We start from the raw sequence: 14,741 nt of genomic DNA on the forward strand, positions 1-14,741 counted from the left end.
GGAGTCCAGTTCCATGCAAATAGTATCATCCAGACACTATCTCAGGTCCCATCCCTCACTCATCGCATGATTTATGAAACTATGGAAAATTCCAAGTTTCAGAAGGCCTGGGGCATGAACAGCAACAAGGGTCAATTACGAATTTTGTTATGAAACGACAGTGAGGGTCAGGAGCAAGGCAGTGACTAAGAATATTGTCTCAGTGATGAGGTCACTGATCAGGTAGAGTCTTTTTTTTTTCTTTTCAAAACTGCAATGATATTTTTCAGAGTCAAGGAATATCCCTGGAGTGAAAACTACCTAATTTACCATAAGAAATGCTAAGGGTTTGCTGCACACACCCAATCCCTGCTCCCTAGCCCCTTCCATGAACTGCCCCCATCACCCACTCCCCAGCCTGTAGAGGAGAGGTGAAGTCAGAACATACCTCAGGGCTGATTCCTGCTTCATCTACCAAGTGCCCAAGGGATGAAAAGGGCTGCAGAGGGGCAGATCCAGCTCATCCCTGTGGCTAGTGGGAGGACTTGTGAGGAAACCTGAGGGCTGACTGAGCTCACACGCCAGCTGAGGGGTCAGAACAGCCAACAAGGAGGGGAGCGATGGTGGGGAGAAGCTGGGGTCAGTCTTATAAAGTGTGTAATCTCCCCACCTCCCAGGTCCTGCTTCTGCCTACCCAGTAACATCCATTCTTAAGCTTGGTGGGTCTCGTGGAAACACAGGCTGTGGTTCCAGAGGTGGAATTTTGTCCAATAAGGTCACTCAGGGAATATCCCAGCACCTAGAGTGGTGCATGGCACGTGATGGATGGTCAGTGAGTGGACGAGAGCAGATCACAGAACTGGTAGGTGATCAGCAGTGTGTTAGCCTAGGTCATCCTTTAAACCCTTATATAGGTGTCTGTACATCCTGCCCACCCCACCCCACCCCCATCTTAGCCTCACCTACTTCACAAGGCAGATGTGACATGTCAGGCTTCCTGCAATTACTGTGGCAGCATCTCTGCTAGACAGACACCAGCTCTTTACTTGGGACTTGTCCAGGCAGATGGTGAGCCAGGGGAAGAGCATCTTCATCTGGGGCACAAGCTCTGGCATTTTGGGTAGGAAAAAAAAGAGTTAGAAAGCTGGCAGAAGGGAAGCAGAGAGACAAACGTGTCTCCACAGGATGACCCCCCACTACTCCTCACTTGGTTTCAATAAAAAAGGAGCTCCTGACATAAGCCAAAGATAGAGAAGCTCTATACAGTCAGCAAAAACAAGACCAGAAGCTGACTGTGGCTCAGATCATGAACTCCTTATTGCCAAATTCAGACTGAAATTGAAGAAAATGGACAAAACCACTAGACCACTCAGATATGATCTAAATCTAATCCCTTATGACTATAAAGTGCAAGTGAGAAATAGATTTAAGGGACTAGATCTGATAGACAGAGTACCTGATGAACTATGGACGGAGGTTTCATGACATTGTACAGGAGACAGGAATCAAGACTATCCCCAAGAAAAAGAAATGCAAAAAAGCAAAATGGTTGTCTGAGGAGGTCTTACATATAGCTGTGAAAAGAAGGGAAGCGAAAAGCAAAGGAGAAAAGGAAAGATACACCATTTGAGTGCAGAGTTCGCATTGAAACATGTATATCATATAAGAAACAAATCACCAGTCTAGGTTCAATACAGGATGCTTGGGGCTGGTGCACTGGGATGACCAGGAGAGATGGTACTGGGAGGTAGGTGGGAGGGGGGTTCAGGATGGGGAACACGTGTACGCCCGTGGCAGATTCATGTTGATGTGTGGCAGAACCAATACAATATTGTAAAGTAATTAACCTCCAATTAAAATTAATAAATTTAAATTTAAAAAAAAGAATAGCAAGGAGAGATAAGAAAGCCTTCCTCGGTGATCAATGCAAAGAAATAGAGGAAAACAACAGAATAGGAAAGACTAGAGATCTCTTTAAGAAAATTAGAGATACCAAGGGAACATTTCATGCAAAGATGGGCTCAATAAAGGACAGAAATGGTATGGACCTAACAGAAGCAGAAGATATTAAGAAGAAGTGGCAAGAATACACAGAAGCACTGTACAAAAAAGATCTTCTTGACCCAGATAATCACGATGGTGTGATCACTCACCTAGAGCCAGACATCCTGGAGTGTGAAGTCAAGTGGGCCTTAGGAAGCATCACTATGAACAAAGCTAGTGGAGGTGATGGAATTCCAGTTGAGCTATTTCAAATCCTGAAAGATGATGCTGTGAAAGTGCTGCAGTCAATATGCCAGCAAATTTTGAAAACTCAGCAGTGGACACAGGACTGGAAAAGGTCAGTTTTCATTTGAATCCCTAAGAAAGGCAATGCCAAAGAAAGCTCAAACTACCGCACAATTGCACTCATCTCACACGCTAGTAAAGTAATGCTCAAAATTCTCCAGGCCAGGCTTCAGCAATATGTGAACTGTGAACTTCCAGATGTTCAAGCTGGTTTTAGAAAAGGCAGAGGAACCAGAGATCAAATTGGCAACATCTGCTGGGTCATCAAAAAAGCAAGAGAGTTCCAGAAAAACATCTATTTCTACTTTATTGACTATGCCAAAGCCTTTGACTGTGTGGATCACAATAAACTGTGGAAAATTCTGAAAGAGATGGGAATACCAGACCACCTGACCTGCATCTTGAGAAACCTATATGCAGGTCAGGAAGCAACAGTTAGAACTGGACATGGAACAACAGACTGGTTCCAAATAGGAAAAGGAGTATGTCAAGGCTGTATATTGTCACCCTGCTTATTTAACTTATATGCAGAGTACATCATGAGAAACGCTGGGCTGGAAGAAGCACAAGCTGGAATCAAGATTGCTAGGAGAAATATCAATAACCTCAGATATGCAGATGACAACCACCCTTATGGCAGAAAGTGAAGAACTAAAGAGCTTCAATGAAAGTGAAAGAGGAGAGTGAAAAGTTGGCTTAAAGCTCAACATTCAGAAAACTAAGATCATGGCATCTGGTCCCACCACTTCATGGCAAATAGATGGGGAAACAGTGGAAACAGTGGCTGACTTTATTTTTCTGGGCTCCAAAATCACTGCAGATGGTGATTGCAGCCATGAAATTAAAAGACACTTACTCCTTGGAAGGAAAGATATGACCAACCTAGATAGCATATTCAAAAGCAGAGACATTACTTTGCCAACAAAGGTCCATCTAGTCAAGGCTGTGGTTTTTTCCAGTGATCATGTATGGATGTGAGAGTTGGACTATAAAGAAAGCTGAGCACCGAAGAATTAATGCTTTTGAACTGTAGTGTTTGAGAAGACTCGAGAGCCCCTTGGACTACAAGAAGATCCAACCAGTCCATCCTAAAGGAGATCAGTCCTGGGTGTTCGTTGGAAGGACTGATGTTGAAGCTGAAACTCCAATACTTTGGCCACCTGATGCGAAGAGCTGACTCATTTGAAAATACCCTGATGCTGGGAAAGATTGAGGGCAGGAGGAGAAGGGGACGACAGAGGATGAGATGGTTGTATGGCATCATCAACTCGATGGACATGGGTTTAGGTGGACTCCAGGAGTTGATGATGGACAGGCGTGCTGCAGTTCACGGGATTGCAAAGAGTCGAACACGACTGAGTGAGTGAACTGAACTGAACTTATACTTGCTGTGGTCCCTATGCCTCATTTTCCTCATCTGTCATGAAGCAGATACTCTGTTTTACCAAAGTGTCTCCCTCCTACATATTCCCAGAGGAAGAGCAGGAAAACTTCATCAGAGTCCCTCTACTTGAAAGAGCGGGAAGCTGCCAAGTTAGAAAATGAACACAGCAGCTAAGTGCCATCTCCATGCCTCCATTTCCTCCCTTGAAGGATTCTTAGCATGGTTAATAGAATAATGCAGGCAAAATGCTAACACAGAGCCTGGCACCCTAAATGGTAGCTGTCCCTCTTTAACTGAAGTAAGACATCCCCTCCCCACATGTGACTTCAGAGAATCAGATTCCTTAGAAAGATGAACAACTGAATCTTATGCACGTTCCCCTTCTGAAAGTCCAGGAGGACAGCCTGCCCCAAAATTTGAACTAGACTTAGAAGTAAGGAATAAAAGCTTTCACGCTGATCTGTCTGTCTCCCAGGCTTTTGTGTAACTTGGCATGGCTGTTAAGAGGTCAATGATACTATCATGGGTTTGCTTCCTCTAGCCAGTAGGGCACAGTCTGTGGACTGGGAAAGGGGAAGTGCCCACTGCTCTGCAGAACAGAGAGAAGAACCACCATTTCCTTGGACCCTATTGGTAAACATTTGTAGTTGAAAACAACAGACTCCACTGCCCTCAGTTTAGTTTTGAATATGCATTTATTGAAATATAAGCCACAGTGTTTGAAAATACAGAAAGGAAAACTGCAACATCTTTAAGGGAAAGGGGGAGCTTTTTTATTGCAAAGACTTCTCTCATTACTGATGCTGAGAAATGGATGCCAGAAATTCCACCAAGGCCTCACACAAGGAGATCAGTGATGGCATGGTGAGGATGCCATGAGTATGTGGGTTGAGGCAACAATCCTGGTGTCAAACCTCAGGCTCTATAGTTACTCTGGTCGAGAGGAATGTGCTCGTCCTGCACTCTTTCCTTCCTCACATAATTATTAACTGCTTTCTTCATGCCAGGAACTGTGCTAAGTGCTCAAGATAAAGGGAAGACATGCTGTCATGGTGCTTAGAGCCAACTGGATAAGACTGAACTAAGGTGTATAGACCCATGTTGTTCAGTCACCAAGTCGTGTCCAACTCTTTGTGACCCAATGGGCTTCAGCATGCCAGACTTCCCTGTCTTTACTATGTTTCAGAGCTTGCTCAAACTCATGCCCATTAAGTTGGTGATGCCACCCAACCATTTCATCTTCTGCTGTCCCCTTCTCCTCCTGCTCTCAATCTTCCCCAGCATCATAAAGTGAAGTGAAGTTGCTCAGTAGTGTCCTACTCTTTGCGACCCCATGGACTGTAGCCTACCAGGCTCCTCTGTCCATGGGATTTTCCAGGCAAGAACACTGGAGTGGGTTGCTATTTCCTTCTCCAGGAGATCTTCCTGACCCAGGGATTGAACCCGGGTCTCCCACATTGTAGTCAGACGCTTTTACCATCTGTGCCACCAGGGAATTCTCTCAGCATCATAGAGGAAAGGAAATAGGCAGGCTCTGCTGAGGAAGGTAGGGGAGAGAAGAAATGCAAGGAGACTGAACTGTTTCAGGAGCAGCCCAGACTTTCATGGGTCCTCCTCGGACTTCAGAGTTTTGGAGCATGACTCTTCCCGTGTCTTCTGTAAGGAAAAAAAAAAAAAAAAGGAACTTCCTGAGTGACTTCATTGTAGCCCCAAACCTAGATACTATTCATCTTGACAGATCCTAGATTTTCAAAAGAAATATGAAACCAACAAAAAGGCAGTGAATTTTCCAAGCCTGGATGGGGGGAGGTGCTCAGGAGTCCTGCAGACCTGCCCTGGAGTGTGGCTGAGTCAGTGTTCCCAACTGAGAAAAAGGAGCATGTGATCAGGCTGAGATGATCACAAAGAGGTATCTGGGTTGACCTTCTGCCATTCTCTCCCTGGAGAACTCGCTCAGTGTGTGGTTTCACAGGATACTGCAGCCTCTTCTGGTAGCAGCGAGGAGGAAGACACTGTGCAGGGTGAATGGTGTGTGGTACCCTGAGCTCCACCCCTTTCCCCAGCCCTTCCCCTGCCACCCTGCCCTGCGCCCTGTCTTACCTCCAGGACCATTCCACATGACCGCAGGTGTTCATGCACAGCGCCATGGTGTAGAAGTTATTCAAGTTCCCTTTGCAGCCACCGTAGAAAAAGCGTTGGCATTGCCTGGTCTTGGCATTGTAGAAGTACCTGATCTTCCTGCCCTTGCAGGGACCTATTGATTTAGGCTTCAGGCAGAAGGCAGGCTTAGAAGCTGCTGGAATGAGAGGGACAGTGGCTTAGTTATGAAGATGGTCATCACAACTCCATATAAGTCAACAACTAGAACTGTCTGTTTGCAATAGAGAATGTTAGAGTTGTGGGGGATGGTCAAATTGAGAAGGCCATTTGGAAACCTTTCTGGGACAGAATTATGAATGCTGCTAGATGTAACATAATATAATAATCATGTTCAAATATATATATCTTCTCATGAAGTATTTTAAGGAAAATTGGTATAATGCTTTTGATTAGCCTTAAAAGTTCTATAAGACTTCCGAGGTGGTTCAGTGGTTAAGAACCTCCTTCCAACTAAGGAATCCTGGGTTCAATCCCTTGTCAGGAAACTAAGGGCCCATATGCCATGGGGCAACTAAGCTGGTGGGCCACAATTACTGAGCCTTCAACCTGAAACTAAGACCCAATGTATCCAAATAAATGTGTGTGTGTGTGCACGTGCGTGCACGCCAAGTCGCTTCAGTCGTGTCGGACTCCTTGTGACACTACAAACTGTAGCCCACCAGGCTCATCTGTCCAGGGGACTCTCCAGGCAAGAACACTGGAGTGGGTTGCTGTGCCCTTTTCCAGGGTGTCTTCCCAACCCAGGGATTGAACCCAGGTCTCTTGCATCTCCTGCATTGGCAGCTGGGTTCTTTACCACTAGCACCACCTGAGAAGCCAAAAATAAATACACAAATGCGCAAAACAAAACCCACAACTCCAAAAGTAGGAAAAGAGCTCCGAGGTGAGAAACATTTGCTATAGGTCAGTAATTACTGGGTCTGGATACCTGGGTTTTATAATACTATTCTCTGTGCTTATGTGCATGTTTAAAACTTTCCACCATTAATTTAAAAAATGTGAAGGAAACAGGCTGTAATGGAAAAAGGCATGAAGAAAATTTGGATACCTCAGGAGGATTCTATAAATTGAATAATGATATGCTGATATTGTGATTATAAGAAGAAATATATGTTTTTTTTTAATTCTTTTCCTAACACTAAGTTCCTAAAAACGTTGGTATTTCTTATATGATGAGAACAATAAAAGTGTCTTTTGGTATGTTATGTCAATGATTTTGGAAAGACCCTCATAACCCCAGCATGGGCTCTGAATGCACAGGAAGGAGTATCTGGCAGGAGAGAGGGTTGGAACTTTCCTTGCTACCCTCTTCCTTGATCTTTTATCCTCCGTCCTCCTCCTCCTCCTTGCCTCCACCTCAGGGAGGGGAGAGGAGCTGTTGATTGAACAATCGCCAATAGCTAATGATTTAATGCATCATGACTAGGTAGTGAAGCCTCCACAGAAACCTCAACAGAGCAAGACATTCATATTATTCAAGAAACCTGAGATTGATTCAGGGAACAACATAAATAAACGCTCCATCAAGGATCATATGGACCACTGCAGCAGCCTGCTCCCTGGGCCTCCATGTCTGCCCTTCATCCCCTAGAGGGCACTGTCGGCACTGCAGCCTCAGGGATCCTCTTACTACTGATTCCTACCCCATTGCTCCCATGACCAATCCCTCAGTGACTCCCCGTTTCTCTGGGAGTCAAATTTTGATCTTAATAAGTCCCACAAGACTCCTCATGACCTGCCCCCATGGCCTCTCAGCCTCATCGCCTTCCACTCCCCTCCCCTCCACCCACCCAGCTCCATCCACCCTGGTCCTGGCTGCTGTTCCAACACACACCAGGCACGTTACTTCTGCAGCCTCTGCTCAAAGCCTCCTTATCACAGAAGGTTTCCCTGACCCTGGAGAGAAAAAGGACAGCAAACCTTTTCCACGTACCTCTCTACCTTCAGGAAACTTATAATCTACCACAGGATTTCTCCCCTCTGCTATTGTTTGTTTCCCTCCTTGAAGGCAAATTATTTTGCCATATTTTTTTCACAGCTGTTTCCCCACCCCAAGAACAATGCTTTGTAGGGACTTAGTAACTTCCATCTTCATTCTCTCAGCAAGTGCACAGTCATTGAATAGAATCAATATGACTTGAATTCCTTTTAGTAAAAAAAATCTACTTGATGATCAGGCACATCAGACTCTGCACATAGATGGCTCAAGACTGTCCTCAGTTTAGATGCCAGCCCCATGATCCTGAATAACTCATACTTGTGACCAACTGGCTAAAAGTCAAAGGTACCACGACCCCTCTTCCATCTTCACTCACTCAATAGAACCAGTGACTGAATTCAGGAAAGCACTTCACTTACTTTTCCCAGAAATTTAGAAAGGAGGCAACTCAGAGACAGAGAAGAAGAAGAGATGTGCAGGGCAAAGCGGGGGTGGGGGGGTGGGGGGGGGAGGGTGTGAAGCTTTCATGTCCCAGTGAGCACAGCACCCTCACATCACCTCCTTGTGTTCATCGCCCTGAAAATAGTCTGAACCCCAATGTTTATGGATATTATTGAGTTTTCAATAAATCAGCATACTGATTGAATTGTCAGCTGCTGATAATTGATCCCAGTTAGTTTCCCCCACTCGCCCCAGAGGTGCCGGCATGGTGAAGGGGCATGAAGGTTCACACCTTTACAAGGTGGTTCAAATTTTTTTAGACCAGTCCGTACCTGAATGTTTCTCATTTAGTCTTCCGTAAGTCATCTCATAACCTATGAAAGACAGTAAATTCCAAGAGTTTGAGGAGGCCTGGACCAAGAACCAGGAAAACGATCAAAAGCAGATAATAAAGTAACAGTCAAAGGGGACAAGGGAAAGGGCTTGGAGACTTTACTAATATTGTACCAGCCTTGGTCCCCGGAGCCAACCACGCAAGGGCTGTGTTTCTTACCTTTCCCTGAAGTTGCTCTGCTCAGTGGTCTTATATCTTTCTGATTCATTTTAATAATAAATAGATATCACTATATGATACTTAAACATTCTTTCTTGCTCAAGGAAGTTACTCAGACATATTTTTTTCAAAATTAACACATCTAAGTAGAAAATGGACAAAAGTGGTCATGAAATGTGTTCAAACTCTTTATATTCCTGACAGGTAATCTTTTCAAAGAACCCATGGAACATGTACCCCTGTTCAGATGAGCAAACTGCAGATGGCTTGCCCCAGGACACAAGGCAGGGTAGTAGGGGGGTCAGGACGAGGTACTGTCCAGTCACAACCCACTTGACACACTTTCTGATTTGGCCAGGAACTTTGAAAATGCACATAACTGGCAAGAGTTTCCGGGTATTTTCATTACTCCCCTGTGCCCGCGTCTCACCTCAGCCCCCAAATCACAAGGTAGACTGAGTCTGAGTTTTCCTCTGACACCAAATGTGTGATGTCTCTACCAACACCAACCAATTCCCCAAACACCCACTGGGTGTCGCATAGTCAATTTACTTCTGATAGTGTATGGGTGGACTTCGTGCAGATCCTGCTGGTTGAGAGCTCTTACTGTCCTCAGTTCAGATATGAGTCATGTGATCTCAAATGCTTGTGACCAACTGGGTGAAAATCAGAGCTTCCATGACCCCAATCTCCATGTTCAATAACTATAGAACCAGCGACTGAACTCAGGAAACACCTCGCTTACTGTACCCATGTTATTATAAAAGATAAAGCTTGGGGCCAGTGAAATGGAGGAGACAGGTAGGGCAAAGGCGGAGTGGAGGTGTGCGGAGCCTACATACCCCAGTGAGCTCAGCACCCTCACGTCACCTCCTTGTGTTCATCACCCTGAAAGCTCTCTAAACACCAGTGCTTATGGGTTTTTATTTAAGCTTCAAATCAAAGGCGTATTGATTGATCTGTGGCCATTGGTGATTGACTGAGTCTCAGTGTCCTCCCCTCTCCCCAGAAATGCTGTCATGGGGCCTGGTGAAAATTCTAACTTGCAAATGCATGTTTGTCTTGCTTTGGAGATAAGCGTGGTTCTGAAGTTATCGTCAGTTGCTGTCCATGACTCATCTCATGACCTATGAAAAACAGTGAATTCCAAGAAGTTCAAAAGGCCTGCCTCATGAATCAGTCAAGGATCACATATATATCTTTTTATTACCCTACAGTGAGGATCAGAGACACTGCACTGACCAGGAATAGAGTCTCAGGGAGGTGGTCCCTGATCTGGTACTTTATCTGGATATATATTTTTTTAATTCTAATTTTCTTTTTTTTCCATGTTGAGAGTGATGAAATGTTCTTGGAGTTAAAACTGCCCAATTTCCCAGGAGAAATCCAGAGAGGGCTGGCAGCACCCACCCCACCCATGCCCCCCGCCCTTTCCATGAACTCCCCTCATTTCCCTCCAGTGTGTAGAGGAGAGGTGAGCCCAGACATACCGTGGTCATGGCTCTTGTTAATATCCTCTGAGATGCCATCCACTAGGATAACCAGCAGGAAGAGAAGGGCTGCAGAGAGGCAGAGTCGCTTCATCTTCGTGGATTCGCAGGAGGGCTCCTGAGGATGCTGAGGATGGATGGAGCTTTTAATATCCTGGCCGAGGGGTGTGATCAGGCACTGAAGAGGGAAGAGAAGAAGGGGAGGAGCTGGGTCAGTCCTGGTTATTGTGCAATCTCCACCTGACTTCGTGTTTCTGGTCGCTGGGGCCAAATACCAAGTAACAGCGCTTCTCAGACTTGACTCCGCCTGTGGGTCTCCTGTGAACACAGATCATGATTCCAGTGTGGTCACTCAGGGAGTGTCCCAGTACCTAGAGCAGTGCATGGAACATGATAGATAGTCAGTGAGCAGATGAGAGCCGATCAAAGGCCAGATAGGATATCAGCACTGTGTTAGCTCACCCACAACCACCACTGTGTGAGCTTAGCCTCCTGCAGGCGTCATCACATCCTGGCATCAACACCTTTCATCCATATCCACCCGCTTCACCTACCTTAGAAGACAGGAGTGACACAGCACACCTTTGTGCAACCAGCGCCACAGCTTCTCCACCGGATGGACCCTTGCTCTTTACCTGCCGCTGGTCCAAACGGAAATCAGCTGCCCAAGACAATGTTCTGCTTGAGCAGCCACCCTATTTTCTGGGTAGAAAAAGGAGTAAGGGGAGAGCGCAGAGAAGGGGCAGGGAGCTGACCACGTCTCCACAGCATGACCACCTGCCATTCCTCAATCTGTTTCACAACTAGGAGTGTGCCTTGCCTGAGTGGAACTCAGGGGACCTTGGAAGATTCACTTCAATTTCCCCTTCCTCCTGCTCTCTGCTCCAGTGGCATCAGGGTCACAGGACCTCAGTTCCAGTACCAGCTCTGCCTTTTCCTAACTCTGTGCCTGAGCATGTGAATCTCCCAGAGTCCATGTCTTCAGGTGTCACATGATATCAGCACTACCCACATCATGAGGTCATGTGGAAGCAACGGACACAATGGACATACGTTCGTTTTCCCTGAGATGTCAAAGTCCCTTGTACTATTAATAATAATAGCAATAAGTAATTACCGTGGGTAAAAACATAGCTTTTTATATGTTAAGCATTATCCTAAGCACTTGACATATAGTAACTCCAAAAATCCTAAAGGAGGGGGTGAGGAACTATTGACATTTCTTCATTTACAGAGGAGGAACCTGAGGTGAAAGCAAATAAAGTAATTTGCCTACAATCATAGAATGGAGAGAGGATTTGAAGTCTGGGTTCTGGCTTCAGAGTCTGTGCACGTGCACTCAGTTGCATTGTTGGCTGAAAACTATGGGGCACACGTGAGGGGTGACACACCCACAGTCCCTTCACTCGCTCCTGTATATGCACTCCCAGTTACAACCACTTACCATAAGCCTCCCATGCACTCATTCACACATAGTCGTTCTTCTGTTAATACACACACATACACCCTGTGCTCCACTCCAGGCTCAAGGAGGAGGGAGCTGGGCTCAGTGCCCAAAAGCCCCAGGAGCAAGTCCAGCCAAACGTCAAGCAGGCACAGGGCTGGGTGATGAGCTGAGAGGATGTGGGGGGCTGCCTTCCTTCACAGACACCCTTTCCCTTGAGAAGGGCTGCTGCTGTTGCTGCTAAGTCGCTTCAGTTGTGTCTGACTCTGTGAGACCCCATAGACGGCAGCCCACCAGTCTCCGCCATCCCTGGGATTCTCCAGGCAAGAACACTGGAGTGGGTTGCCATTTCCTTCTCCAATGCATGAAAGTGAAAAGTGAAAGTGAAAAGCTCAGTCGTGTCCAACCCCTAGCGACCCCATGGACTGCAGCACACCAGGCTCCTCCGTCCATGGGATTTTCCAGGCAAGAGTACTGGAGTGGGGTACCATTGCAAGAGTTCTCAATACCGAGCTGCCCCAGGACAGAAGGGCATTGGGAATGGGTGATTCACTGAACAAGCCACTGTGAGTGGAGGCTCTGCTCTCTCCTGAGACATTCCACCTGCATGATTTCATTTAGCCTCAAGTCAGTCCTACAGCATCTGGGATTCTCATCCCATGGCATCAGAGAAGTAAAGCCTCCTGTGGGTGGTCGGATTCTAGCTCAGAAGGCCCTCTGGCCCTGCCCCTATTCCCCTCAGTCTGTCACCTGAGACCAGGCAGCTGCAGATAATTCTCCTAACAGCAGAGACTCCTCTTTTCTACCCTCTCCTCTCTCATCTGTCTGTCTTTCTCTCCCAACTTCCTCCTTTCCTGGTCCTCCTCACTCTGGTCCAGGTTAGACTCCCCCTGATGGGCTCAGCCTCCCTTCCCCTCTCCCCTCCAGCTCATGCATGACCGAGGTCTCTAATTACAAACCTCCCCAGCCTCTGCATGCATCTTCAGAGAAATAACAAGGCAAGAACATCACAGGCATTGTATTCTGGATAAAGATCCAAGACTGTGGGACTCCAGATCATATCTCTGCTTCTATTCCACAGTTCTTCCCTCTGAAGCAGAAGACTCTTGGATCCCATGCTATCTCAGGCCACATGGTGAAGTGGATGGAATGTACCAGGGGCAGAGAGAAGGTGTTCAGATGTTTGAAACGCTGTGCCCTCTGAGAGGGACATTCATATCCAAGTCATGAGCAAACTACGTGATATAATAGCACCTCACTTTTTGGACCTACAGAGTCTTCCTTCTTAAATGTGAGGTCATGAATAATGTTTTATAAGGATTATTTCAAGTATTAAAAGGAAGAGCATAAGCAAAAGATTGCACATCTGGCTAGAATATATCAAAGATTGTTAGTACACAGTACATTTCACAATTTTTAAAAGTTTGCCAGGATTTAACAGTGGGAGTTTTACAGAAAATGAATTTCTAGCATTGTTTGAAAAAGTAAACCATCTGGCAACAACACAGTCCTGCAATTTATCAAGGGCAGTGGATCGCAACTTTGAGTGAGTACCAGAATCCCTTAGCCATTTGGTCAAATACAGATCTGAGAGCTCCACTTTCTGAGGTCTGATTTGGGAGGACAGGAGTGGGACCTCAGTGTTCACATCTACCAGGTTTCCAGGGCTCAAAGACGTTAAACAGCAGACAAAGCCCTTCTGTGTCTAGGAGGGACCCAAACAAAAATAGAACACTCTGTAACCAGGTTTGGACCCAGACAATATGAGCTAAATTACACAAACCACCAAAATGACCTCGCACACCTCTATCTTGAGTGACTGCTACTTCTTTACCAAATACAGTTCTAACCTCTTAGTCTTCCCTTTTCAGAGTTAACGTTGAGATGTCCAATCAGAGAACAGCCCACTTCCTATCACCATCCATCCAGAGCACAGCCAACTTGCTGAACCCACCCCCAAATCACTTAACACAAGCCCGCATTCTAGCAGTCCTTTTAAAAGTCTTTTTAATTTGATTGATTTTTGGCTGCATCGCGTCTTGCTTTGCACAGGGCTTTTCCAGTTGCGTGGATGCGGTGCGTGGGCTCCTCCTTGCGGTGACTTCTCTCATTGCAGAGCACAGGCTCTCGGTGTGCAGGCTTCAGTAGTTGCGGTTCCCAGGCTCTAGAGGGCAGGCTCAGTAGTTCCGGCACATGGATTTAGTTGCTCTGCAGCATGTGGAATCTTCCCGGCCAGGGATCGAACCCGTGTCTCCTGCATTGGCAGGCAGATTCTTATCCACTGCACCACCAGGGCAGTCCTACAAGTCCTTTTTAACATCCTCTTAATGAGACATCGTGCGGTTCGTAAGGGTGGTGACTTGGTTCTTGCTGTAGTGAGTCATAAACCCAACTCATTCAACTGGCAATGGGAGTATTTCTAGAGGTCTGTGGCTGTAAATATCGGCAGATAAGCATTATCCTTATTTTATAATGAAATAAAGCAAAACTCAGAGACGCTGAGATATGTGTCCAGGATGATGAGCTAGTGAGTAACAGAAGGAGCACCATCTGTGTCCTCGTTCATTTAACTGCAATGATTTTTGAGTTCCCTCTGCCTCAGTTCCCTCGAGTGTAATAAGGTAGTTAGACTCTGTCCTCCAAAGGTCCCTTCATCCCACATCTTCCCTGAGGCAGGACCGTGAAACCTTGTCAAAGTGGCTCTACTTGGGAGAACTGGCACCTCCCCTGGGGCCTCCCTAGCTTCTGAACAAGGCATTTATCACAAGGCCTTGCAGCTGGGAAGATCTAATATGAAAGTGAAATAGGGTGCATCCTGGGACATAGCTACACTAGTCCTGGACCCCCAACCACCACGTACATCCTGTCCTGCCTCTCAGCCATCCTCTGTCGGTTATTCACATCTCCACACATCCTGCTGCCACAGCTCTTGCCCAACTTGGGGAGGGAAGGTGGGAGGGTGACTTGGGTGCGCCAACCCTACTGACCACCCTCCTCTTCTTCCACTATCCTGTCTCCTTTAACCCAGTGAGCGAGCACCTCATGAAGCCTCCCCGCAGTAT

The 14,741-nt window shown here is 46.3% G+C and overlaps 1 protein-coding gene across 3 annotated transcripts; it reads right to left on the reverse strand.

The window, feature by feature from the left end:
• Window positions 1–4,328: 4,328 nt before the first annotated feature.
• On the reverse strand, window positions 4,329–14,235 carry LOC133259795 (pancreatic trypsin inhibitor-like). 3 transcript variants are annotated; one of them, XM_061437738.1, is made up of 5 exons: window positions 10,511–14,235; window positions 10,236–10,413; window positions 8,525–8,566; window positions 5,753–5,948; window positions 4,329–5,305 (listed from the first exon to the last, which is right to left on the reverse strand). In XM_061437738.1, the coding sequence occupies exons 1-5, from the start codon at window positions 10,568–10,570 to the stop codon at window positions 5,275–5,277; spliced, it is 507 nt and encodes a 168-aa protein (XP_061293722.1). In that variant the 5' UTR covers window positions 10,571–14,235; the 3' UTR covers window positions 4,329–5,274. The 3 variants fall into 3 exon arrangements, with proteins under 3 accessions (XP_061293722.1, XP_061293720.1, XP_061293721.1); XM_061437736.1 differs by having other exon boundaries at window positions 4,329–5,308; window positions 10,511–12,992; XM_061437737.1 differs by having other exon boundaries at window positions 4,329–5,308; window positions 5,753–5,945; window positions 10,511–12,990.
• Window positions 14,236–14,741: the final 506 nt, after the last annotated feature.

The sequence above is a fragment of the Bos javanicus genome, chromosome 13 (assembly GCF_032452875.1).
Source record: "Bos javanicus breed banteng chromosome 13, ARS-OSU_banteng_1.0, whole genome shotgun sequence".
In the NCBI taxonomy this organism is placed as follows: Eukaryota; Metazoa; Chordata; class Mammalia; order Artiodactyla; family Bovidae; genus Bos; species Bos javanicus.